Source organism: Epinephelus lanceolatus, chromosome 18, assembly GCF_041903045.1.
Source record: "Epinephelus lanceolatus isolate andai-2023 chromosome 18, ASM4190304v1, whole genome shotgun sequence".
Classification (NCBI taxonomy): Eukaryota; Metazoa; Chordata; class Actinopteri; order Perciformes; family Serranidae; genus Epinephelus; species Epinephelus lanceolatus.
In genome coordinates, this window is record NC_135751.1 from 37,106,981 (window position 1) to 37,133,403 (window position 26,423).

Below are 26,423 nucleotides of genomic sequence, written 5' to 3' on the forward strand. Positions count from 1 at the left end.
ATTTGTTATTTCGAAACAAAAAACGAATGACCGCGACGTACAAATTTAGGCTCTTATTTCAACTCTAAACTCTAAACCCACCCACTTTCAGCAGTCCAATCTGATTTAAATCTCTTTTGTAACTGTACACCAATCAAAAAATTTGTTTCACGGGCAAATACATCGCTGTACGGAAGACAAAGACACTCTAACTCCTGTTTCACAGGGACTTTAAACTGTCATGTTGTGAATGGTGGTAGTTTCTACTGAGCTAGAGCGTGTGAGTTTACATGATCACCCATTTGTGGTATCAAAAGAATGATTTGGTTTATGAGGACAGGTTTCAGACCTTTAAAATCTGCCCTGACAAGCTGCCTTCGAAGACACAACTGTCTGTGTTTGGGTATGACCTGAATTCCCTGATGTACAGTAGCGAGGAAACAGGAGGCCTTTGAACAGGAGGTTACACAAGCATCCGTGTGGCGCCACGCACTCCCTACACCTTCCAGCGCTTTTATTTTCCTGTTTTTATGTACGACAAAGGACAGGGACATGCTGTACACAGATGACCACATAACCACCCTGTCATCAAGCACATACACACTCACTCTGGTCAACCTTTGTCCTTCATTTTCTCTCTGCACTGATGCAGATCAATATGAATCTGTCACTCGTTCATATACACACTCACTCTCTCAAAGCACCCTGTCCTTCCAGTGAACAATAGCCGACAGACGGAGACTGTGAGGAATGTCACTGTTTTGTGGTGCATCTGAAAAATCCAGGAATGCTGGGAAAACCCACCGTCCCTTCTCCTTCCACTACCATGGTCAAGGCCATATAAAGGAGTGGGTTAACGTCTTCGCGGGCATCATGACTCAGTTGTTGTGTGTCAAACTGCTCCTCAAGCCTCAACAGACAGGAAGTTGTACCTAGCGATGGGCTGAAAACACAGGAAGTTGATATCAGCATGCCTGGAATTCCAGCATTGTGTTCTCTCTACAGAGACAAGAAAGACTTATGCATTGCTTATATGTTAACAATATCAAGCTGTTAGTAATTCTGCATTGCAACCGCACACACGTATGTACACCGTTTGTATTACACACTTGCAGATGCCTCCAGAAACTGATAAACCTGAATGCTCTGCACAGCCCTGTGAGGCTCGACAGATGTGCAGATAAACAGAGCAATAAATTAGATAATAATGAGAATATGCATCTCCGTGCATGTGAGTGAGACAGAGAGACTCTAGTTATACAGTTTTGCAAACGCAGTGATATACACCTTCTGTACATGGGCCTACATGTCTAAACTGAAAATGCTGCACCTGTTAAAACTTAATATGCACCCTTTGAAATTCACCTAAATTCACCTAAAATGCCAGTCCAAAGCATACCCGAAGTAAACTGAAAGCTGTTCTGGCTCCAGTTTTAGCACACGTACATGTATGGTCTCATTACAGGTGCAATGGAGAGGCAAAAGCAAGACAACCCCCAGAAACGGTTTTACATGTGGTGTCCACAGACAGTTGCTCTCTCCTTATCCTTCCTGCAGATTCTTCTCTAGTTTTGTCTTCTGCTAGTGTCCTTGTCACTGCTGGTAGCATGAGGCGGTACCTGCAGCCCAATCAGGTTGCACAGGTAGTCCAGCTCCTCCAAGATTAGTGATGGGATTTCTCGTTCACTTGTGAGAGCCGGTTCTTTGGCTCTAGTTCACTTTGAAGAGCCGGTTCAAAGATGCGGTTCGTTCGTTGTTGTTTTTTGTTTGTTTTTGTATTTTTTTTGTGTGTGTGGGTTTAGTGGGTTCAGTGACGAATCGCATTGCTGATTTATCACATCATGTGATCTGGATATTGTGACGTGGACCCAGAATAGACTCTGCAGATATAAAGTTTGGTGTAGCCATAGCAACGCCCTTTATAATCAACAAGCCTGTCAATACAAGCAAGTGCTAGTGGATAGTGGGTTTGCTTCCTACCGTGGGGGGTCATCAACATGACGTGAATAAAATGTCACGGTCACGTGCACACAAACATTCACAAAACAGTCCAGAACATGTCCCGTTCGTACCAGAATAACCCACAACCTCCCCCTATTCCAAAACACCCCCAAAACGCTCTCAATAACAAGTTTATAGTCTAAATTCAGACTTGTTCCAGTGTGTCCGAACTGCATGCTGGGTAACATGCAAACTAGACAAACAAAGAAATTAGGAACTGGCTCGTTTACTCTAAAGAGCCGATTCACTTGTTCACTTCAAAGAGCCGGTTCAAAGACTCGACTTGTTCACGAATGTCACATCACAATCCAAGATGGCTCATCCATACGTGCAGTAGCAAGAAAGTTTGCTTTGTCGCCCAGCACAGTCTCAAGAGCATGGAGGAGATACCGGGAGACTGGCTGTTACATGAGGAGAGCTGGACAACGTTTGAGTCCACTCTCACCTGGTTCACCAGTTGTTACAGAAGGCTACTTCCACTGATGTAAATAAAGTGGACAAAATGATAGAAACACCGGGTACCAGGTGCGTTAGGTATAGAGGGAATCGCCTTGTTGTTTACAAATACTTCTGGGTAGAAAACCAGCAGAGTTTAGCTATATATACAGTACAGGCCAAAAGTTTGGACACACCTTCTCATTCAATGCGTTTTCTTTATTTTCATGACTATTGACATTGTAGATTCTCACTGAAGGCATCAAAACTATGAATGAACACATGTGGAGTTATGTACTTAACAAAAAAAGGTGAAATAACTGAAAACATGTTTTATATTCTAGTTTCTTCAAATAGCCACCCTTTGCTCTGATTACTGCTTTGCACACTCTTGGCATTCTCTCCATGAGCTTCAAGAGGTAGTCACCTGAAATGGTTTTCCAACAGTCTTGAAGGAGTTCCCAGAGGTGTTTAGCACTTGTTGGCCCCTTTGCCTTCACTCTGCGGTCCAGCTCACCCCAAACCATCTCGATTGGGTTCAGGTCCGGTGACTGTGGAGGCCAGGTCATCTGCCGCAGCACTCCATCACTCTCCTTCTTGGTCAAATAGCCCTTACACAGCCTGGAGGTGTGTTTGGGGTCATTGTCCTGTTGAAAAATAAATGATCGTCCAACTAAACGCAGACCGGATGGGATGGCATGTCGCTGCAGGATGCTGTGGTAGCCATGCTGGTTCAGTGTGCCTTCAATTTTGAATAAATCCCCAACAGTGTCACCAGCAAAACACCCCCACACCATCACACCTCCTCCTCCATGCTTCACAGTGGGAACCAGGCATGTGGAATCCATCCGTTCACCTTTTCTGCGTCTCACAAAGACACGGCGGTTGGAACCAAAGATCTCAAATTTGGACTCATCAGACCAAAGCACAGATTTCCACTGGTCTAATGTCCATTCCTTGTGTTTCTTGGCCCAAACAAAACTCTTCTGCTTGTTGCCTCTCCTTAGCAGTGGTTTCCTAGCAGCTATTTGACCATGAAGGCCTGATTGGCGCAGTCTCCTCTTAACAGTTGTTCTAGAGATGGGTCTGCTGCTAGAACTCTGTGTGGCATTCATCTGGTCTCTGATCTGAGCTGCTGTTAACTTGCGATTTCTGAGGCTGGTGACTCGGATGAACTTATCCTCAGAAGCAGAGGTGACTCTTGGTCTTCCTTTCCTGGGTCGGTCCTTATGTGTGCCAGTTTCGTTGTAGCGCTTGATGGTTTTTGCGACTCCACTTGGGGACACATTTAAAGTTTTTGCAATTTTCCGGACTGACTGACCTTCATTTCTTAAAGTAATGATGGCCACTCGTTTTTCTTTAGTTAGCTGATTGGTTCTTGCCATAATATGAATTTTAACAGTTGTCCAATAGGGCTGTCGGCTGTGTATTAACCTGACTTCTGCACAACACAACTGATGGTCCCAACCCCATTGATAAAGCAAGAAATTCCACTAATTAACCCTGATAAGGCACACCTGGGAAGTGGAAACCATTTCAGGTGACTACCTCTTGAAGCTCATCGAGAGAATGCCAAGAGTGTGCAAAGCAGTAATCAGAGCAAAGGGTGGCTATTTTGAAGAAACTAGAATATAAAACATGTTTTCAGTTATTTCACCTTTTTTTGTTAAGTACATAACTCCACATGTGTTCATTCATAGTTTTGATGCCTTCAGTGAGAATCTACAATGTAAATAGTCATGAAAATAAAGAAAACGCATTGAATGAGAAGGTGTGTCCAAACTTTTGGCCTGTACTGTATATATGTTTGTAAAGTCTATAAACACAAAGATTTAACAAACATTACTATTTCTGTGTGCATGTTTTGTAATTAATAACATGGTTATCGTAGATTAGCTGGGCTAACTGTTAGCTGTTAGCCGTTAGTGGTGTCTGTACTAACTCAGTAACTCAATAAATGGTGTGTGAAAAAAATATTTTTTCCCAGCGGATGTCTTAGTTACAACATGATTGAGCTAACTGGAGTAGTTTCATGTCGTATCCGACAACGGGAGGCTTTTAACAGATGAAGTCCTGATGTTAGCTTTGCTGCTGCTGTTAGCTGTCCCTGTCAGCTGCAGCCACTGATGCTTTCTAGACATTGTAATTTCCCAAAACTGAATAAATACCACACATAGCAACGCAAAACTACTCCACTACACTATAACCTTCATGACCGTAGGATTTATTGTAGGACAGTTGTGTAAGCTGCATTAGCTTTAGCCAGGTGTACCTAATAAACTGTCAACATATGCCACGCAGTTTGACAGCCAGTCTGAAAACTGTATGTTTGTGCCATAAAACATATACACAATTTTACAAGTTTAAAACCATATCACTATACAAAAGTGCAGCAAACTTTGCATCTCATTTATGATCAACAACTGACATCAACACAGATCGATAATAAAAGTAACATACCTGCAGAAGATGGCACGTCTCATGTATTAAAGGTAGCTTTAACATATTATCAGTGGCATTTCAAATGTCTCTGTTGTCATTTAACAGTGCCACACAGAAGATAGCATCAGCTCATCAACATCCTTTATATATGTAAGGTACAGGTACATTCAGCAACACATAGGCTACAGCCTTGACAACAAGGTCCTAACTCACACACCTTTGTGCAAACACGCATACACAACCACAGCGAACATGGTATCAATAAACTTACATGCTTTTCCCATGAAATGCAGTTTACATAATTCTGCTTCTTACACCAGCTGTGAGTCGCAGGAAATTTAAGTAAAAGAGTTAAAGCCTTAGGAAACACAGCTTGAAATGGTAAAAATGCATATATTATATCAAAGTCGAGTGTCTCATTAATCATCCACAAAAGTCTGAGTGAAAATAACCATTAATAACTATTAGAAAACCTGGTTTAAAAACAGCTCATTTTGCTGTTTAGACCACTTGCCAGGACAGAGTGGGCGTGGCAGACAACGCTCTGATTGACAGCTCCCTCATTTGATTGACATCTCCCTGGCTCAGCAATGGCTGCCACAAATTTAATCCAGCTGTACATGTTTGAGCCCTCTGATGATTCAGAGGACGAAGCAGAAGCTGAAAATGATTCCTTTCAGGTGGTCACTGATTGGTAAGTTTCAAAATGTTTCGTGATTCATATTAATGTTACATTGCGGCGTATTCATTTGGGCTCCACTGACTGCGTACGGAAGCGACACGTAGAGAAGCCAGCGGGGTTGTTTACCGTTTGCTGAGCCGAGAGGCTGCATGTAGGCTGCATGAAATGTAAAGCATTTTCCACCTAAGTTATTACATATATTTGAGTTATCTACAAGTTTACTGTACTGTTTGTCATCTACTCGCTTTCAAATGTCCGCCACGGACACAGTGTCACGGATAAACAATAGAAGAGCCGCGTTAAATAGAGAGTTGTCGCGCCACTCTCGTTGCCGGTGGAGCCGCTGTAATTGATTAACAGGGGGGCGAGCTGCTACGGACTCGCGCTGCAGACGTGCCCGGTTGAGCCCGGGCCGTTAGCTGAGATGAATGACAACGGGAGGCTAGCGCTTTGCCTTTCTTCATTGAGATACGTTTTCATTGAAAACATAAATCTGCTCCGTTTTTCTGATAATAGCCTTTTTCATTCAAACACATCCAGTCTTAACAGATTAAATATGTCTTTACTCTGACACACACACCGACCGTCAAAGCGGGAGAGACCGGTGCCGGCTGGCCGTCTCTCTGGCGTTGTGTAGAAGTATTGGCCCGCCTCGAATAATGTTCCCCTCCGGCTAAAATTGTGTTGTTTCCTGCAGCATCACCTCCGCGATTGGGGATATGTTTATGCGTAGCAAAGCTAACTGCTTGGGGTTAGGGGTGAGGAAGGGTGCACATTACGTCCCCTCCCCGCGAGCCGACGCGGGCACCGGGCCCAAGGGGCAAGCCCGGCCGCTCACAAGCCGCCTCTTCCTGCAGCTCCATGAGCTGCAAAGGCTCGGATTGTCCGGGCTCTGGAGCCAGTCAACCTGATTCGAGTGCTGCTGGGAGCCCGCCGGAGGCAGAGCCTCCGCTGGGTCGCAGCCGAGCGGTTCAGCCAGTTTACGATCTGTATTTTCTAAACATCAGACTAAAAGGCAGATTTAGCTGGAGCAGAAAGGTTTTGTTGCGCTGCCACTGGGGGGCGGGATGAGACAACTGACTGATGATTTATGATTGGTTTGGAATTTATTGCCTAATAAATCTCAGAGATAACCACGGCCAAATTAAACCCAATTTCAAGAATGTACAAAAACTTAAAAGACAGATATTTCGAATTTGGATGGAAACAGATTTCTAATTGTTTTACAATTTAAATTTATGCAATTTAAATTACATAGTTAGAAGGCTATTGTGGATTTGGGTTTCCAGAGGCTTTAAGAGTTTGTGTTCAGACACGCACATTCTGTACATGCTTAGAGAAATGTACAAGGTGCAGTAAATGATTCCTTTTCTGGAGAAATGAAGAATCTCTTTGAACATTAAATGAAATATTCTGGACTGAACAAAAGTAGTCCTTTAAACAAAGCTGTTGTATTGCATTGCATTAGATCGCAGGATGCTCCTGTTATATCATCCTGAGCTGGAATGTGCGAGGAAGTTTCCAAAAAAAGCTCAAAGACAAAGAGTTATTTAGTCCATCCCTTAGATTTACTTGCGTTGCACTCCCAGGCTCAGCTCACTGCTGCCCTCCATTGGTTAGACGTCCAACCTGATGTTAGGTCTGATAAGACATGAAACCAAGCAATGTGGTTTCTTTTTAATGTGTAAAAACCCATTAATAACACATTTCACATGGAAGCACACTTAGCATAGAATAAAGTGAAAAGCTTATAATAAAACAAGAAAATACTGATTGATTAACTGTTCTTAATCTCTGCTGAGAAAGCTTCACAGTTTGTCCTTGAGATGCTCTGAGCTTGCATGCTGCACATCACTTTGCTGCTCTCATGAAAGCCATGGGGAGGTGGCAGTACCCCGAGGCCTGCACGTTGCCCTCCTGAGGCCAGGGAGAGCAAGGTCCTGAGGTATATGCTGGAGGGTGGTGACTGCTGGTGGGCTCGCTGAGGGCTGGCTGGACGTCCAACTTATCTGGACACTGCCGGTCCTGCTCAGCGCTGTCGTGCCTGTGTTTGTTGGTGTTGGCGTCGCTGTGAGACACAAGATCCTGCGTGGACCTGGAGACACTGCGGTGTGGCAGACAAACATAACCTTCACCATAAAGAGTGAAAGTCCCCGAGGAAGTCGGGGAGTCATCTGATGGTGTTTCTTGTTCTTCCTCTTTCTCTGCACACTGGACATCCACTGACTTGCGGCTTGATGACTGTCAGATAGAAACAATGCAGTTCAGTGTGGAACTTTACGGCTGGTCCCTCCACTTTACGCCCCTAGACCACATTTGTTTTAAGCTGTGGATCGCTGTATCAAAGCTGGAGTGATCCTATTGCAAGTCTGCAGCCTGAATTGCTTTTGTTCTCACTATATTTCTCTAGTACTTGAGGCATGATATAGCATTTAAAGGGCCATCAAATGATTCAAATATTAAATCCCGATTAATGGCATGATTGTCCTTAGTTAACTCATGATTATTTGCAAATTAATCGCACATTATTTATCTGTTCTAAATGTACCTTTAAGGGATATTTTTCAAGTTTTCAATGTGCTTATCAACATGGGAGTGGACAAATATGCTATAACACAATGTAGTGTCTAACTTTACACTCGTAAAGGTTGACTAAACACTCCCATTTTTTAAAGCAGCCGAACGTACTCTGGTGGTAACTCCGCTATCGATAGTAAATGCAAATAACGTCGGTCTTGCCTAAAGAATCATGGCAGAGCTTTAAAGCTGAACTTGCTGTTCAAAAGATGCCTTTCTTTATCCATTTCTGCTCACGGAGGTTTGTTTCTGCTTGTAATGTTACTGCTGCATCGCTTCCTGATTTCCCAAACGGGTGGGCGGAGGGTCATAATTATAGAAGGTACATGTGTAAAAATAATTGGTGGCATTAAAAGGAATTTGCATTACCTTTTACTGCTATTAACACGTTAACAAAATAGTTCATCATCTTTTTTTCTTATGAAGCTACAGCTAGCAGTCGGTTAGCTTAGCTTAGCATAAAGGCTAGAAGGGAAACAGCTAGCTTGGCTCTGTCCAGGGTGATGTGATGCATCATTTCTTGTCCCGAAACTGGCCAAGAAATCGTCTGTTACATAACCTAACGTAAAACCTCAACATGTCGTTTTTACAGTTTTCTTTCCATCTAAAGCGGGCAAGTTTGCGAATTATTATTTTTTATTAACCAAAATGTCTAACTATTCCTTTAAGACATGTGTTCATCTACAGATCTTTGCATGAAAGGCACTCAAATATCTGTGGCAGTTTTATAAATACATATATCAGCTGACATAAAACACAAAAGCATACTGTTTGAAAAATTCACCTGGATACCTGACAAACTCCACTGACTGTGAGTAACTGACCTGACAGAAGATGTACGGCCCACTGAAGCTCATGGAGGACGTGTCAGAGACGTTAACCTTTTCAGCAGGAGAGGGCGGGTCACACTGCCAGCAGCCCTCGTCCTGCTCCAGAAGCTGTCTTTCAGTGTCCTTAGTTGACCACAGCGAAACGTCTGAGGAGCTGCAGCACGAGAGAGAGAGAGAGAGCAGGGAATCATCAGTTATTCATCCTTTCATGCTTTTCCTAAATTATTGCAGCTGCATCCAAACATCCTCCTTTTTTCCTTCATGATAAAGAAATATGTTAATATCATTTATTAGGTAATGTTGAGTGTGAAACTTATTACCATGTGGATATGCTGTCCAAATGCTGCACTTTGCAGATGGACGTGCTCTCACTCTGCACCAGGGTCCGGCTGGTGGCAGACTGGAAAATACATCATGGTTTACACATTAGAAAATACAATTGGACAAATCCATAAATATGCAGAATTATTTCTTGGCACAGCAGAAATGGGAATAATTCAGCCAAACTATAAAATCAGTCTCACCTTGAGCTCAGACAGGATTTTGCTTTTGCCTGGAGAAGGAACTGAGTCCACCCACATAACCACCTTCCTGTTTGTACAAAAGATAGCATGCAAAAAGTTTTATCATCCATGACTGAAAACACACCTGTCATTTATTTATTTTCATGTAAATAAAATGTCAAATGGTGAAGTGTGCTTCTTTCATGTTTTAAAAAAGCAAAACATTTCCATAAGGTAAATATATGTAGGGGCAAAGTGAAAACATTGATGCTTAAATTTTTTTTTAAAATGTTTTTAGTAAGACTGTCCCAAATGCTTCGAAGCTTTGGAGCATCTACTGTTGCCATGGTATTTTTGACACCCAAATCAGTATTCAAATGCGTCAGCTTTTTTAGAATCATATATATATCTTAACCCAAAAATTCCCAAAAGATAAAAGTCTGTGTATCTTGGTCCTATACGTAGGAAAAATGGTGGGGCCTATTGGTGCGTTTGTTTTGTACTCAGAGGTTGGAAATTCCCAGTTCCCAGTTCCCAGTCGGAAGTTTAAACTTGAACGCACCCTGAGATTGGATTTCCAACTCGGAAACTCAGAGCAACCGCATCAACCCCGACTTACGAATTCAAGATGGCTGCCGGTCACATACATAGTGAGTAAACGCTCTGTACTGTTTATAGCAGTTTTATCTTATTTGTTTTACATTAGGTCAGCGTCATCTGCAGCGTTCATCAGTTGGAGTTCATGATGGTTTTGAAGCTGTCTCTGAAAGTGCAAAGGCAACAAAGGCTTTCTTGCGGGCGTCCATGTTTTTTCCCAACTTGTCCACCATCGTCAACTAGAATGCAAAAAACTGTTGTCAACTCGGAGGTGACGTCATTCCCACTTCCGACTTCCGAGTACAAAACCAACGCACCATTTTTCATGTCTGTGCACTGAGGCCCATTGGCCCTCGCCCCCAGAGGCTTATCGCTGTCAGACTGACACCCAGTGGGTCCAGACATTTTACTTGATTTAACAAGACTTTAACTTTTCAGGCAATCTCTAGTTTGGAGGAAAAGGAAGATGCACAAATATGACATGAAAAAGTACCTTTGACAGGCTGGAATGGTGCAATAGAGTGTGAGGAAGACTGCAGCCACTAATACGCTGATGGTGAAATATATCAGGGTTGTTAGGGACCAGGCGGCTGTCAGGGAACAGAAAACCAAGTTATGATGTCACTGAGAATGATGGTGATCATTGATGATATGTGGTACAATGACAGTAGCGGTACCCTCCCTGTGTTCTCAGTGCTCCCCTGTCTTTCTCTCTCATGTGTTTTCTGTGTGTGTCCCGGTGTGGTGTGGTCTCTCTTCCTTATTCTCGGCTTGTGGCTCTGCTCATCAGGCTCACCTGTCTGCAATCGGCTTATCACCACCTCCACTCTGCTCACCTACTGCTTATCAGCTCATCAGCCCATCAGCATGCAGTATATCTACCCCGGCTCTTCAACCATTCTTTGCAAGACAGTCATTTCAAACACAGTGGCAGCTACCCTTCAGGCCAGCTAATGGGTGTTTTTACATATAGTCCTTTTAAATCAAACTGAACTCAGTCCTCTTAAAGTGCACCAAAAAGTGGACCAACAGAAATAGGACTCATTTGAAAGAGGACTCAGTTCTCTGGAGGAAAACCTTAGTGTTTCTGTGCTGTGGACTGTTGCTGTATTCTGCATTCCACATCTGAAGACATGCAGAACTTTCTTTGGACAAAACTACTCCTCATCCTGCGTCCAAGCGTTACAGGCCAACATGGTTTTATATATTTTCTCAAGTGTCCCAGTGCAACAGCATGTGATCTAGAGGGCTAAATACAATGGCAAAGAGCAAAGCAAACTTGGAGCGCTTTGTGGTCACAATGCACAGGTTAAGTGAACCATGCAACGGACTTGAAGCGAACCGAACTGAGTCTGAGTTCGGTTTGCTTCAGAGGGGTCTGAGTTCTCTTAGAGTGTTCACATATGTGCAAAAAATGCTGAGTCACTGCTCTGAGTCTGCTATGAGGGCTGAAAAGGACCAATTGTGAAAACATGCAAACTTAAGTCACTAGTGAATTATTGTCCCTGTGTTTTGTGTGACTCAGTTGTCTCTCCTGTGTCCCAGGATCCTCACCCACCTGCCTGTCCTAATGCTTGTCTCCTGTCCTACCTGCCTGCAACCTCCTAGTCGCCAAACTACTCCACACTTTGCCCCTTTCCACACTCACACTAGCCCTGGTCTCAATCATCTCTGCTGCCACCAGACTCCATTCCCTGCCATCAGCCCCGTCTTGATCCTCCACTACAACAAAACTATCTTCTTACCACATCACCACTCTTGACTTTTGGCTCATGTTATTATTTCTGAATAAACTGGATACTTTATCCAGAGAAGAATAAAATGCAATAAATAACAAAAAGTAATTCCCCAAACTCTGTTTCTGAATGTTTGTTTGAGATCACACACATGTGGAATGTATTAGCACTGCATGTATTCGTGCATGCTGCGATTGTAAAGTACCTTTAAGCGAGGTCCACTCCACAGGGTCGGTCCATTCAGAGGGGATTCCCTTGTAGTGAGCAGGAAAAACCAGTGACCTGACCTTGACCTTGTAGCTCTCAGATGGAGCCAGAGAAGCTCCCAGAATGCTCAGGGACATGGACCCCTCAGAAATGTTTTGCAAGATGGAAGATCCCTTAAAAAGGAATGCGAATAGAATCAATGAAAGGGTTATTGTGGGTAGTATGAAGGGACTGTAATACAGGTGTACAGTTGGACAGAAAGAAAAACACTAATATAAAAGTGTCTCACCTGATCTTGTGTCCTGTAATAGCACACCTGATAGTTCAGTCTGAGTTTTGAAGCTGTGCTGGGCTCAGTCCATTCCACGATCCAGTTGCTGCCTTTCTGCCTCACTTTCACCTGCCTTGGTGGGTTGGGACGAACTGCACAACAAAACAATTTGTAACTTAATGAAAGAAACGTTTTTTATTGGATTGGATTGGATTAAAAATGTATCAAGAAATGTCCTTCACGGCTTTGATACAATCAAGAAGTGACTATGCATGTCTAACAGTCACAAAACAATCAATCAAACAATGAAGGGGGATCATAATTTTCCCCTCAAGGATCCATTTAGTATTTCTCATCCTGAATAGGAGAGTCCCTGTGGCGTTCCACAAGGTTCGGTATTGGGACCTAAATTATTTATACTTTTTTTTTTAAAGGATATTTTTATGGTATCTAAGACATTGATATTTGAAACATTTGCTGATGATGCAAATGCTGATTTTTTTGTTCAGGTGATGACATGAAAGACTCATTAAAAACAGTAGAAAGGGAACTGATCATGTTGAAAAAATGATTTGCTGATAATAAGTTATCACTAAATGAAGATAAAACCAAATATAAAATTGAATTAAAACTGAATTTAAAATTAGAATTAATTAAAAGATTATATGAAACAACATTTTTGGGCATGATAACACATCAACTTTGTTGGAAGCCACATATAGAACAAATGTCTAAATGTACTGGTGTTCTTTTTAGAATTAGGGAGTTGTTGAATAAGAGATGTTTGTATATAATGTACTGTCCACTTGTAATGCCATACATGTCCTACTGTGCTAAAATTTGGGGAAATGCATATAAAACAAATATAGACCCTATAATTAGACTTCACAAAAGAGCTCTTAGAGAAATACATAAAGCAGGTCATTGTGAATCTACTCATCAATCATTGGAAATATTTCTTCTAGTTGGGAACAGAAGCCTTCCTGTCTGTATTCAAAGATCCTTTAAATTATGGGAAGGAAATTATAATTTAAAAATGTACAGTGAGAACCAACGTAAAATACAGATGTGTTTCAGTGTTAGGAGTCAAGTTATGGAATTGACTCAGTGCTGATTTGAAATTGTGTAGTTTTTAAAAACCCTTAAAATGTAAAATGATTATAATAAAGAATTGAGGATTATAATTTAGAGTATAATGTATTTAATTATTTATTTATTTCCTTTCTTTGGCATTGCTGATGTTCTGGGTTATCCTTTGGTTAAGATAGGATAGGATAGGATAGGATTAACCCTGGGGCTTCAGCCTGTTCCTTTTTTCGGTTATTGACTGTGAGAAAATTTATGTGAAATAATCTTTGTTTCTCCATATGCACGTAACTGAAATAAAAGAAATATTTATTCATATAATTTCTTCTATCTTTGCAACAACATGCCTGCTTAAATATTTTATAAATTAGATGACTGGTTACAATTTTTATTCCAATGAAACAACATACTTATGTACAGGACATTTTAAATAATTAAAATAGTTAAACATTGCTAACAGGGTTAAGTTTGTAGCAGCAAGTCATGTGTATGAATGCCTAAATGGTGAGGTGCCAGATTATTGAGTGTAAGTGTACTATAAACTAGCATAAATATAACTCAAATTAAAATAAACATTAAAATTCATAAATATGGCTCTTTTTAATTTATATTCTTTCATTGTGTGGTTGGCTGTGATTAACAGCTTACTAGATGGTAGAGTTTTTAAAAGCAGACGTACACTTTTTTTAGTTATTACTGACGACATGAAAAGAGTCTTGTTTGTCTTTTGGTGAATATTTGGACAAGTGTGTTATGTGTAAGTGGTTTAATGACCAAACCATGATCTTACTGGCTAACAGGGATGCAGTAGTGTCATTCAAACACTAGGTGGGGACACTTAATCACATCACAGTTGCTCTGCACAGCTCTCTGCAGTTTTATCACACCATTGTGTGTTTTTAATTTGGCACGACGCGTTATCTCTGCTCCCTACTCTGCTCAAAGAGACCCACCCCCACCCCTTACACACACGCACACACACACACACACACACACACACAAAATCTCTTCTACAATGTTGTGCCCTCTGTCTCGTCTCCACTCACTGTGTTGGTCGGCCTTAAAACTCTTGGCATTGCGTGCTGGTTGGAGCTCGACGAGTAGATGTGCAGGGTCTGCGACAGTCAGCGAGCAGCTGTACCTCACCACTGCCCTGCTGAGGTCAGGGCTGACGGTTTGGTTCACACAGCATCTCTCAGACCTGAAGGCAGGGATTAAAAGGAGAGGAGAGGAATGAATGAATGATAACTGGATGCAGTTTTTCAGCCTCAGCCAGGTGGTATTGTCGACTTACATTGCATCCTGGCTGTGTCCACATGCCAGCTGGTAGGTAATGAAGTGAGCCATCTCTCTGCTCACCTCCCAGCTACACACCACCTCCTTCTCTCCGCCCAGCACACAGTGCAAACTGGGAAAGTGCCCAGTGTCTAGAGCCACAGAGAGAAAGAGAGTTAATAACAACAGCTGCAAAGCTCCAGACTTTTCCCATGAAAATGGACAGAGGGAAAAGATTAGAAATGTGAGGACAGAAGATAAGGAGCAGTGTCTGTATCAGAAGACCCTTCTGGACTCAAATGATCCAGTACATTAAATATCTGAGCCAAATGGTTTCACTCAGAAATTTCAGAGTTGAAACAAGTTTGTACAGAAAATGATCCATAGTGGCTGTTATATAATCGCATATAAGGTTTAAAATGACACTGAATGCTGTCTTTGACTCACCTTCTTCAGTGTGCCAAGTCACCACAGGACTCCAGTCGCTCCACTGACCCACGCTGACCCGGGCCCTCACCCTGGCTTTATACCTGCGACCCTGAAGCAACAATCGCTTCTCTAGTTTCACGCTGGTGTTTGTGACCTCCTCAGACTGTACAGAGGACGGAAAGAAATGTGTGAGAGCTCTGGCTTACAGAATGTTGAATTCAAGATCACAGAAATATTTGGAACAGTAACCTTTTTGTGTTTGTGTCAGTGTGCCGGGATTTAAAGAATCAAATACACCTATTAGCATTAGCAGCTAGCTATAGGTCTGGAGTGTCTTATTTGTTTTTATGGTGACATTTAGCATGCTAACATGCTATAAACTGAAATGGGTGACATGGTAGATTTTAGACCTGCTAAACATCAGCATTCTAGCCATATCACTGTCATCATTTTGTTATCATAACTAAATATATAGCAGAATGTTTTAGAAATTCGTAGACTTACAAAAGTTTCTCAGATTCTAAAAAACTTTCAAAACCCACTTCATGATTTCAACAACAATTGTTTGTCACATGGTCAAAAGCTGGTAGAGTGTGTATTAGTATAAAAGAAGTGGACATAGCCTCGGCGTCTGAAAAGTGACGCCAATGCTCAAGTGCCTTAAACATGCATTTTTCTAATGGCCAGCAGAGGGTGACAACACTTGTTGCAGAAATAAGTCTGATTGTATACAAGTCTGTGGGAGCCTAAATGCAATTTTAAGATACAGGTATTATTATTATAATTGTATTGTACCTTTAATGCCACTTTTTTAAACTCTCATCAGTAGGGGGAGTTTTTGGATTTGAGAGAGTTAATCACAGTGGAGCCAGACAGTTTTTTTGACCTACTATCTTTTATATCTGGTACCTTTTTCTTTTCCTCTTCTTTCTGGATATTTTTGGATTTGGAAATTAAAGATTGTTTCTGTACCATCTCTGGGTTTTGAAGTAATCAGTTAAAGTCCTGTGGACTTTTGCTTTTGTGGATTAAGACGAACGGGACGATTGGAGTGTCAAGTTATGGCTTCACTGATTGGAAACCTACAAAGTCAATGAGAAAATGATCTGTCTTCTTATTTGATTTATTCCCTCAGTAAACATTTTCCTAATGTGTTTATGGCCTCAGTCGCTACTTTAAAGTCTTCTTCAATACAGCACGGTGTCCATTTGGTAAATTATGGTCCCATTTAGAGTAAAATAGACGATAAAGCAGGGTATGCTTTACGGCGTGACTACCTTGTGACTGACAAGTCACTGCCACGACAACCTGTCACTAAGGACAGAGGTGCAGCAACGTGGGACAGTGTACATTTAAATAGTTGTTAATTTGGTTTTGGGTGTTGTCTGTGTTTTTGTCTTCAAACCGCCGATCGACGATTCGATCCCCGGCTCCTCCAGTCTGCATGTTGAAGTATCCTTGGGCAAGAAGCTGGTCCCAAAATTGCTCCCGATGTCTGTTCCATCAGTGTGTGAGAGCGTGTGAATGCTTACTGAATAGTTATAGAGCTATACAAGTGCGTCTATTTACAGAAACAGTCTGTTTTCAGTTCATTTAAGTTTTTTTGGTGCCTAAACAATCTTGTCCAGTTGTAAGACACTCCAAAGCCTCAGTTATGCTTTCTGAATGGACGGTCGTATACAGATGAAAGATGACGTGGAATCGTTACGACAAAACGTTTAACCTGGAACTTTTATACTCTGTGTTTCTCTTCATGGCAAACTGATATTTTCGCAAACTTACTTCCCCGAAACATCCAGGTTCGTGTAGTTACAAAACGCGGACGGGTGAAAACCTTGCGAACCTTGCGGATGTGTCCATTATAAATCAAGCATACGTAGTTGGCTGTTCTTTTTTTCCCAGTAAGTACATTTTATCTTAAGTCTTTTTTTCCGCAAGCTAAAATTAGCATCTAAATTAATTACAAATGCACCTTGCTAACCAAGCTAGTTAGCTTGAGTTAGCTAGTAACTTAGCATTTGCTATGCTTAGTGACCTTATACGCTGTAGCCAGGTCACCTTTGGCGTAAGGAAACGATAGTCCAGAAACCAATGGGTGACTTCCTAGTGACTATGTCCACTTCCTTTACACCATCTATGGTATGTATACATTATGTGTGATGCTGACCGTCCAGCTGTCCTGTCCATCTGTCCTGTAGCTGAGCTGATATGTGATGTTTCTGTTCAGGGTGGAGGACGAGGAGTAAGGGCTGGACCAACTGAGCCATTGACCTCCATCACCTCCATCATGTATGGACAGATTCATTGGTGGGCGTGCCCTCACTGCACAACACAAAAACACACAGAGCTCAAGCCATGACACTTCTGAATATTTCTATCGTTATCATCACAGTAAATGTCACAGTTATGATGGACAGATAAACTCACAGTGCTGAGAAAGATCCAGACGCTTGTGTTGGACAGACGAGCAATTTCTCTGTGTTTTGTCCTTGAGGAAGAAGACGGTGTGTTCGATGCCGATGGAAAATGCACGTGTTTTGTACCTGCACTGCACAGTCCTGTGGCCACTTGCATCTTGTTCTTTAGTGCCATAAGGCACACACTGCTCCCTGCAACGACACGACACAGAGCTGTGGGACAGAACACTTAACACACTGATATATTGCTCATAATCCTTCATTATATCCTGAGTCTTGACAACCAGCCAGCCTCCAAACATACCACAGATACGTCACATTTGTACATTTTATGTGTATCATATCAACATTTCTAAAGGAATAAGTTCAGATGCTATGTATATCAGCTACGTCTCTCATCAGGAGGAGAAAGGGATGATGGGAAACAAAGGTGAGCATAGGGGTTGGGACATATCCAGCTGTGGTTGTGGCGACAAAATCAGGTATTTAAAGCCAAAACATGATGTTTTCTTAACGACAATCAAGTGGTTTTTGTGCCTAAACCTAACATGATAACAACAGCATTGTCACAACATAACACTGACAATTGAAGTGTAAAGAAATGTTACACACTTCATATAAAACATACAAATGTGACATATTTCTGGTTTGCATAAATGCACAATGGCAACAGTTATTTCGGCGTTTGGGTTGTTGTTCCCCCTGATGTTGTTCTTACTTGTTTTTTCCCTTCTTGAACCAGAGCTGCGGTGTCGTGTTTCCACGTTCCCTCCAATAGCAGTGGACGTAGGACTCGTAGTCATTGTAGCATTTTAAGGATCTCAGCAACACAGACACTGACAGAGGGAAGAGGAAGTGTTGTTGGTAATTGGTCAGTTGCTAAATTGCTCTTATTTGCCATTGATTGCAACTATTTACACAAATAGTGAGCGCAATAACAGCAGGAAGTTTGTGTAAAATGAGCGATTTGAATGAATTTTCCTGATATTTGTAGTAACTTTTTACACAAATTATGTATTTTTTTTATCATTTATTTTAAAACACACTTCTAATCTTTTTTTTTGGGACAAACTCAGTGTTTTCTTCCCCCTGACACTTGCCATTGGTCTATTAGGTCTTTGGTTGTGATGCAGGATGAGGCTGTATAGCAGCGACTGATGGCTCTGTGACTGTAGCTCGTGTTCAGGCCCTCACTGTGCCCTTGTGCTGTAAGGTTGTTGTTGTTTTTTTAAAGTCTGTATCTTATCTCATTTATAACGGTTTCATTTTTCCTTCCAGAAATGAATGAATTGCTGATATAAGTCAGTTTATACACAACTAAAAATCAAGTGTGAAGTCTTGACAACTCCTAGTGGAGGTCAGGACCCCTGGTCAGGAACCAAAGCCTTAACCAGAGGTGGAAAAAAGTTTGAGATTCTTTTGTGTAAAATGCATTTACATTGCATTTTACATATATATTGTAGTAGTATTAAGACATTAAGGCTTTTTTGGTTCAGTTAACTACTTGAGTTTTGGGTCATTTAATCTTTAAAGGAAATGGCCTCAAGAACTAGCACCACCATTAGCCATCAGCTAGCCTCATGCGAGTTGCCATGTCAAGTCAAGTCAAGTCAAGTCAAGTCAAAAAATGCCTCATTGGGCTGTACATAAAAACACATAAGCAAATTACAAATAAAATATATAAAAACAAGTGAAATGACTATGTAGAACAAAATAAACAAACAAAACAAAATGAAAACAAAGAAAAACAAAAATAACATTGGCACTTGTATATATAAAAAACTAAAGATAAATTGATGCGCACAATGACTGAGTAGTAGTAGATGACCATGATGTAGTATGTAAGGACAGAGACTAAGTGATGTTAAAAGTAGATGCAAAAAGGTGTGTTCACGGATTTGAATGGGAAGGCGGTTCCAGAGGAGAGGGGCTCGGTATGAGAAGGCCCTACCACCTGCTGATGATTTATTAATTTTGGGGATGGATAGGAGACCGACATTATGGGATCGTGGAGGCCTGATTGATAAACGTGGAGTAAGTAGAGATGATAAGTAGGATGGTGCAAGTCCGTGTAATATTTTATAAGTTAAAAGCAGAATCTTGAAGTCCGATCTAGTGTGTACAGGGAGCGAGTGTAATGAAATGAGAACAGGGGTGATATGGTCAAATTTTCTGGTTCTGATTAATATCCTGGCAGCAGCATTCTGAACGAGTTGTAGTTTCCTAATGGTTGAATTTGGTGAGCCAGAGAAAAGTGTATTGCAATAATCTAATCGGGATGAGACAAAAGCGTGAACCAGTGTTTCTGCATCAGTCATGGAGAGAATGGGACGAATCTTGACAACATTACGTAGGTGAAAATATGCTGTTTTTGTTATATTATTAATATGGTCTTCAAAGGAGAGATTAGGATCGAATAAAATACAGGGATTTATAACACGGCGGCTTTGTGAAATGATAGAACCAGCTAAGTTTACGGTGAGATTGCAGAATTTGTTTCTGATGTGCTTTGGACCTAGGATTAACATTTCAGTTTTTTCAGTATTCAAGAGAAGGAAGTTTGACGACATCCATTGTTTGATTTCTTGTGTGCACTGTTCTAGATGGATCAGTTGATGAGAGGTGTCAAGCTTGGTGGATATGTAGAGCTGAGTATCATCTGCGTAAAAGTGGGAACCTAATTTGTATTTATTGATTAATGAACTGAGGGGTAGCATGTAAATAGTAAAGAGAATGGGACCAAGCACAGACCCTTGTGGTACACCATAATTGACCTTTTTGTGTAAACACAGCACGCCTGCAGGGCATGCTAACTGACCACGGTGAGAAATGATGCTATAAAAGTGGGGTAAATTACGTCTTTTCAAGTCAATTTTGCATGCCACTTCAGGGCACTTTGATTACGACGAACGAGCCATTCTGATGTTTTTGAAATGCATTAGCGGAGTTTTATTACATTTTCAAAATGCGGGTTCCATGCTCTTCAAGTGTATGGAAAAATCCGGCTGGCTGTTATCCTCCAATACCCCGAATGAGTTTTGTGCATTAAAAACACTACACTGGACTTCTTGTTGGCATGAGGGTGATTAAGTACTGTCTGTATTTTCATTCTAAAGTGGCCATTTCCTTTAACGACTTCAATCTTATGAGGATATCTCTGTCTTAAAAACCTTTGTGCAATAAGAATACTGAAACCTAAGAGTGTTTTGAAACATCTCATTCTTGAGACACAAGTTGCAATGAAATGAGACTCAAGTATTGCTACAACAAATTTTTTTTTTCACTCTCCATAAAAATATAAAACTGAATTATAAACTCATCACAGTGGACTGTACATTAACGGGGAAGAGGTAGGGACAGTTGCAAGCTTTAAGTTCCTGGGGGTGCACATAGCTGGAGTCTGAACACCTCCCACATCATCAAAAGAGCAGCAGCAAAGAATGTTCTTTCTGAGGACCCTGAAATGTGACAGGATTCCTCAGGAACTTCAGATCCACTTTTACCGCTGTACAATTGAGAGCATAATAACATGCTGCTGTACTGTGTGCTACGCCACCTGCACTGCGGCTGAAAAGAAATACCTGGAGTGGGTTGTCAAGACGGCTGAGAGGATCATCGGCTTCCCCCATCAAGCCTTTGTGACACCCACCCTCCACCTCACCCACCCAAGGTGCCATAACGGACTTGGAAATAAGTGGAATTATGCGATGAGCGAGTGTGTGTTGGTGCATGTGCAAACATTTATATGCTGCCAACTGGATTGCTCCAACAAAGTGTAACATACAATGACAATAAAGGATCTATCTATCTAGTCTGGGATGTCTTAAACTGTTTTTTCACTGAACAGTCGATCCCATTTCAAAGACTGACAACATGTTTTGTATGGGAAATTATTATCATTTGCAAAACAAGCAAATTAACTGGAAACAGTCAGTTGGATTAATGAGTCAAAAAGTACAGGTTTCTCTCTGAATTGTGGTGGATAGAAGTATAAAGTAGCAGAAAATAGTAATACTAAAGTAAATGCACTTAAATACCTTCCATTAGTGATTGTACGTCTTTATATAAATATGATGTGTCACAGAGATAGTATGGAAAAACATCCCAAAATGTACAGAATCAGCTCAGCAATGATTCAATTTATAATCTGAAATATTCAAACAGACAATTTTCAAGGATTTAATACTAAAACATTAACATGACTGTGGAGACTCACCGCTCTGTGAGCTGCTGCTCTCATGGACGCGACAACAATCTTGACCACAGAGGAGAACCAGAGGAGGAAACGTTGACCAAAGCACAACCCAGAAGAGAGGCATCATTCCTGGTGACACATGGGGCCAGGTGCGCCTTTTTCTCTGAGCTGGTCTCTGTAAAATTTACTGAGTGTTAACATCATTCAGATGATCGCACACGAGGCGAACAGCTGTGCATAAACAGACAGCGGGGAGGGGGGGGGGGGGGGGGGGGAATATGTTCATTTACTAGAAATAGTGAAGAAATGAGTCATGACCACAGGACCCAGCACTCACTTCCTCTTTGAGTGTCTGCTTGTTGTGGGATGTCACCTCACATCCGCTTGCCTCTTATCTCTCTGTCTCACATGTCACAGGCCCTGAGAGAAAGACACACACACAAACACACACACACACACGCTGTCACTGGGGACCAAACACATCAATAAATAAATACCAAATGCTGGTGACACAGACGAGTGGCTTTACTACTCTGCTTTAATATACGCAGCCTGGCACAGATCACGCTCTAGAGAAAACTTCTGCTTAAAACTTCTAAGAAAAGGCTGTTTTTTAAAGTTTTTGGGACAGAAGTGAATCTCAATATAACGGAAGTGAGCTGCAAAAGGTCGTTAATAGAATGCTGATCCAACATGACATAGTGCAGTGTAATTGATTTCAGTTTTGCGCCTATTTTATGCACATTTTAGAATTAAATGTTTTGTGCCAAATGGATATAATCCCTTTAATAAAATCCAGTTTTTCACCACTATGATGCAAATTCTGTTTCCATTAAGTTGGGTTGTGTCTAGATGGTAACCTCAGATTCAGGCAAACTCTGGTGTGATTTAAGTTTCCATGATTCAAGAAATAATTTGAACCCAAACCATGATCTTTGCCAACCTCTAGCAAAGTGCTGTTTGTGTTGAAACCTAACCAAACCTGAGCCAAAGTGTAGTGACACATAAAAACTTGCAAAACAAAACATTTTCAAAGTAGCTCTGGAGAGATTTGCAAATCTAGGGTTGATATTTTTTATTTGTTTATTGTTGTAATTTCATTGTTTATTAATTTGTTTTGTTAAATTTGCTTTTTCTTGTAAATTTGAGTATCTGTGTCCACGCTTATTTAACACAACATTGTCATTTCTGGACAATAATCCATTCTGCACCATGAAATTAACAAAAAATTCATCATTTATCAGCTTCTAAAAACCATAATAAATAATATACTACTACTACTAATAATAATAATTATTGTTATTATTATTTTTATTATTATATCTCTAATAAATTAAACAATTACTGTCATTTTAAAATAAATAGTAATAATTAATAATAATTTTTTTTTTAATTTATATTGCACTTTTAGAAACAGATGTTATGAGGTGCTTTACAAGACAATAAAAGCAGATACAAGAAGCAGAATAAAGTAATGATGAAAACACGACCAATAACAAATCAATAACTAACTAACTAAATAAATAAATAAATAAAAGAGAGTGGTAAAAAAGGTGTTAAAAACAGTTTTAAATACATGAATACTGTAAATTAGTAGCCCGGGCTAATATCTGCCCGGGCTCAGCAGGCTTATATTTGGGACGGGCCTTTAATACCTTTAACACAAAACTGTTGCTCAGCAAAGATCAGGAAATACAATCATATTGCTTATTTAAACCAGTATGAATATTACGTGTAAAATCAGACTTCAGACAATCTATCAGTTATGAATCATTCATCTGATCTCGCTCTGACTGACAGCGCATCAGAAAGAGGATGAGTTACGGCACTCAGCATACCAACACAACACCACTTTATCCTGTTAAAACAATCCTCACAAGTTGGGTTCATTCTTATGAAAAACCCCTTTAATTCTTTTGATCTGAGGACCCTTAAGGACTAAAGGAATATGAATAACTTACAGGGTAGCTGAGTCACATAATTTGAGGTAAATCTGTAGCCACACTGGGCTGGTAAAAGGGACTGGGTGTTTAACTGGGACTAGGCTTTTAATTGAAGTTGTACGATATATAAAGATATGCTATACATATATATGCACAAAGAGCATACAAGAAAAATAATTCAGGTACATACAAATATAATGTGATATTTATTTGTTTATTTATTCAGCCTTTATTTAACTGTACAAGTTCAGAGTGACAGGAAAGGGTGAGAGAAACAAATAACAAAACCTCTTCTTTTTTCGAACGTAGTTGATGATGACTACAGACAGAACATGGCGTCTGAGTAGTTTAAGGTAGTGGTTTTCAAACTTTTCGTGCCCAAGTCACACCAAAGGGCCAAAATCTTAAGGCACACCTGTATTTATATCTGCACACAATCGCTTCTTTAACATGTGCTTTTTTGGGACTTTTTTTTTTCTCTGATGTGTCACACACTAATAATTCCCACACGTGAACAAACAGGAACAAATAGGGTCCACGTGAAGTGTATTTGAATTAAATTGAATTAAATTAAATTAAATTAAATTAAATTAGATTAGATTAGATATATTTTTTTTTTAACAATATTTATTTGGGCATTATTTCCTTTATAGATAGGACAGCTAAGCATGAAAGGGGAGAGAGAGGGGGGTAATGACATGCAGCAAAGGGCCACAGGCTGGAGTCGAACCCGGGACGCTGTGGCAAACAGCCTTGTACGTGGGGCACCTGCTCTATCCACTAAACCACCGACGCCCCATATTAAATTAAATTAAATTAAATTAAATCTTCTAGCTAGAGTTTGCCTCTGTCCAAGAACATGGGTGCACACAACATACTGATACAGACAGTTAGAAATTCATTTATAGCTTTTATGTATACTCCCAGTTGAATATTGCAATAATAAAATGTGTGGTTATCACTAAATCCTACGGCACACCATTGTAGCCTTTTAAAGTTAGAGTATCTTCAAATAAAACAGGAAATATGTAGTCAAAGAAATAACATCAACAGACAGCCCACAGAGAATAAAGGAGAGCTGTGAGAATTTCAGCGCAGGGAAACAACGATAAACCAGAGGGGGGATTTTAAGGGTCGCTCATAACAGACTCATCTTCTTCCTCTGTAGCTGCTGTTTAAAGTAGCAGGTTTGTGGGGACAGCCCCTTCAGGTGAATGTGGGAATCCAACACTGACTTTGAAACCAAATAATATGGTGATGTGGCCACACAGCCGAGCACGACGACACGTCTCACAGTGACGCTCACATGAAAAATATCAGACGGGTGAACTCAAAGGCAAACTGAGATTAACCCAAATACGAGCAGATGCGTGGAAAACCTGCACATGATGGAAAGTGACAGTAAAGCACCTGAGAAGTCCTGTTATCATAAAATGATATAAATGTACACTGATTTTGGTGTCTGGGTGATATGATCAGCTTTTTAATGCAACACAGTTATTATTGCTACGTTTACAGAGTTACAAAACTCTTGTCTGATGAAAATTCACTGTAATTTAAGTCAGGTCTGAGTCACAGGATGTCAACATGTAACCTGTCATCAACACATTTAATCATTACATCTAACAAAGTCTAGTTGCCTTTGACTTACTCCTTTCAGATGATCATATCTGTGGAATTAGAGCTGAACTTACACATAAACTCTTCTTGTTTGGTGATATTTACAGATTCAGACGAGTTCAAGCTTTGAAACGACACACTGATTCATGTGAGAATCAGTGTGACATAACTTTCCCTGCAAGACTTTCTTTCATATCCAGTAAATCTGCCTCCTACCTGACATGATAAAGACTCCTTTGGTCGGTCTGTCTGTCTCTCAGTGTTGCTTCCTTCTTGTCAGCTGAGTCCTCATGAAGATTGTCGAGAACTCTGTGGGAGTTTCCTCTGTGATGATCTCAGTTTCCCCTTTCTGTCCACTCTGACACTTAATGTCATGTTGACCTTCATGCACAGTCAGCTCTTTGGTTTGGTTTGCAAATGTTGATTTGAAGACTTGAATTATTTTGGAGCTGCTGTAGAAAGTCAGAACGTACCGACGTATATAAACACAGAAACACTTAAAATTATCCGATAACAGAAATGACAAAGGCTCAATAAAAGTTAAGTACATCTGATGCTCTGGTGAATCAGGGCCCCTCTTGTAACAGACATCCATTTCACATTTCCTGTTTAAAAGCCATAAATCAAACCAGTTTGGATCTCTGGTGTCACAGAGGATACATATTTTGGTTTCATGATGTGGCTGCTCAAGATCTGCCTCAAAACAAGTATCAGTGGTTGATGAACCTCATGCTTTGAGATAACAGCACATTTCCTTTAGCTCTGCCACATGTGGCTGAAACCTCCATCTGTCAGATATCATGATTAAGATAATTGTTTACATTCTGAAACAATAGAAATAACCACATTTATATGATTACAGCTACTTCCCCTTAAACTGGCTTACTTTAACTGCTACTTCAGATGCTTTCCATTTTCCTACAAGTGACTTTGAACGCCCCAAAGAACTGGTCTCACCTCGCAGCTATAAGTCAGAGGTGGGTGTAATGCATGTGTCGTCCGTGGGTGATCCGCTGATGTCTTGGTGTGTGGTTCACCCACTTCTTTTGAGTGGGAACAGTTTCACATTGCTACATGAGGAAAATGTGTAATTTTGAATTCAAAATTTGTTCCTTTTCAGAGCATGAGTGATTTACAGTAGATTAGACTGACGAGAGTAAATTTAGTAAAAAAAAAAAAAAGATAAAATATAAGTTAA

The 26,423-nt window shown here is 40.6% G+C and overlaps 1 protein-coding gene across 2 annotated transcripts; it reads right to left on the minus strand.

The window, feature by feature from the left end:
- Positions 1 to 4,611: 4,611 nt before the first annotated feature.
- Positions 4,612 to 25,575, minus strand: csf2rb (colony stimulating factor 2 receptor subunit beta). 2 transcript variants are annotated; one of them, XM_033644250.2, is made up of 16 exons: positions 25,442 to 25,575; positions 22,000 to 22,082; positions 21,684 to 21,837; positions 18,186 to 18,303; positions 17,478 to 17,659; positions 17,218 to 17,372; positions 15,069 to 15,213; positions 14,641 to 14,773; positions 14,393 to 14,547; positions 12,279 to 12,412; positions 11,988 to 12,162; positions 10,540 to 10,636; positions 9,471 to 9,537; positions 9,267 to 9,346; positions 8,941 to 9,100; positions 4,612 to 7,780 (listed from the first exon to the last, which is right to left on the minus strand). In XM_033644250.2, the coding sequence occupies exons 3-16, from the start codon at positions 21,787 to 21,789 to the stop codon at positions 7,391 to 7,393; spliced, it is 2,097 nt and encodes a 698-aa protein (XP_033500141.2). In that variant the 5' UTR covers positions 21,790 to 21,837; positions 22,000 to 22,082; positions 25,442 to 25,575; the 3' UTR covers positions 4,612 to 7,390. The 2 variants fall into 2 exon arrangements, with proteins under 2 accessions (XP_033500141.2, XP_033500142.2); XM_033644251.2 differs by lacking the exon at positions 25,442 to 25,575 and adding an exon at positions 25,300 to 25,435.
- Between the last annotated feature and the right edge of the window lie 848 nt (positions 25,576 to 26,423).

Excerpts from the sequence above, each read along its gene's own strand:
- csf2rb (XM_033644250.2), bottom strand. The coding sequence starts at position 21,789 with ATGATGCCTCTCTTCTGGGTTGTGCTTTGGTCAACGTTTCCTCCTCTG. Across the intron at positions 12,163-12,278 it reads ATTACAGGACACAAGATCAG|GGATCTTCCATCTTGCAAAA; the intron begins GTGAGACACTTT and ends TTCCTTTTTAAG. Across the intron at positions 9,347-9,470 it reads AAATCCTGTCTGAGCTCAAG|TCTGCCACCAGCCGGACCCT; the intron begins GTGAGACTGATT and ends TGTATTTTCCAG.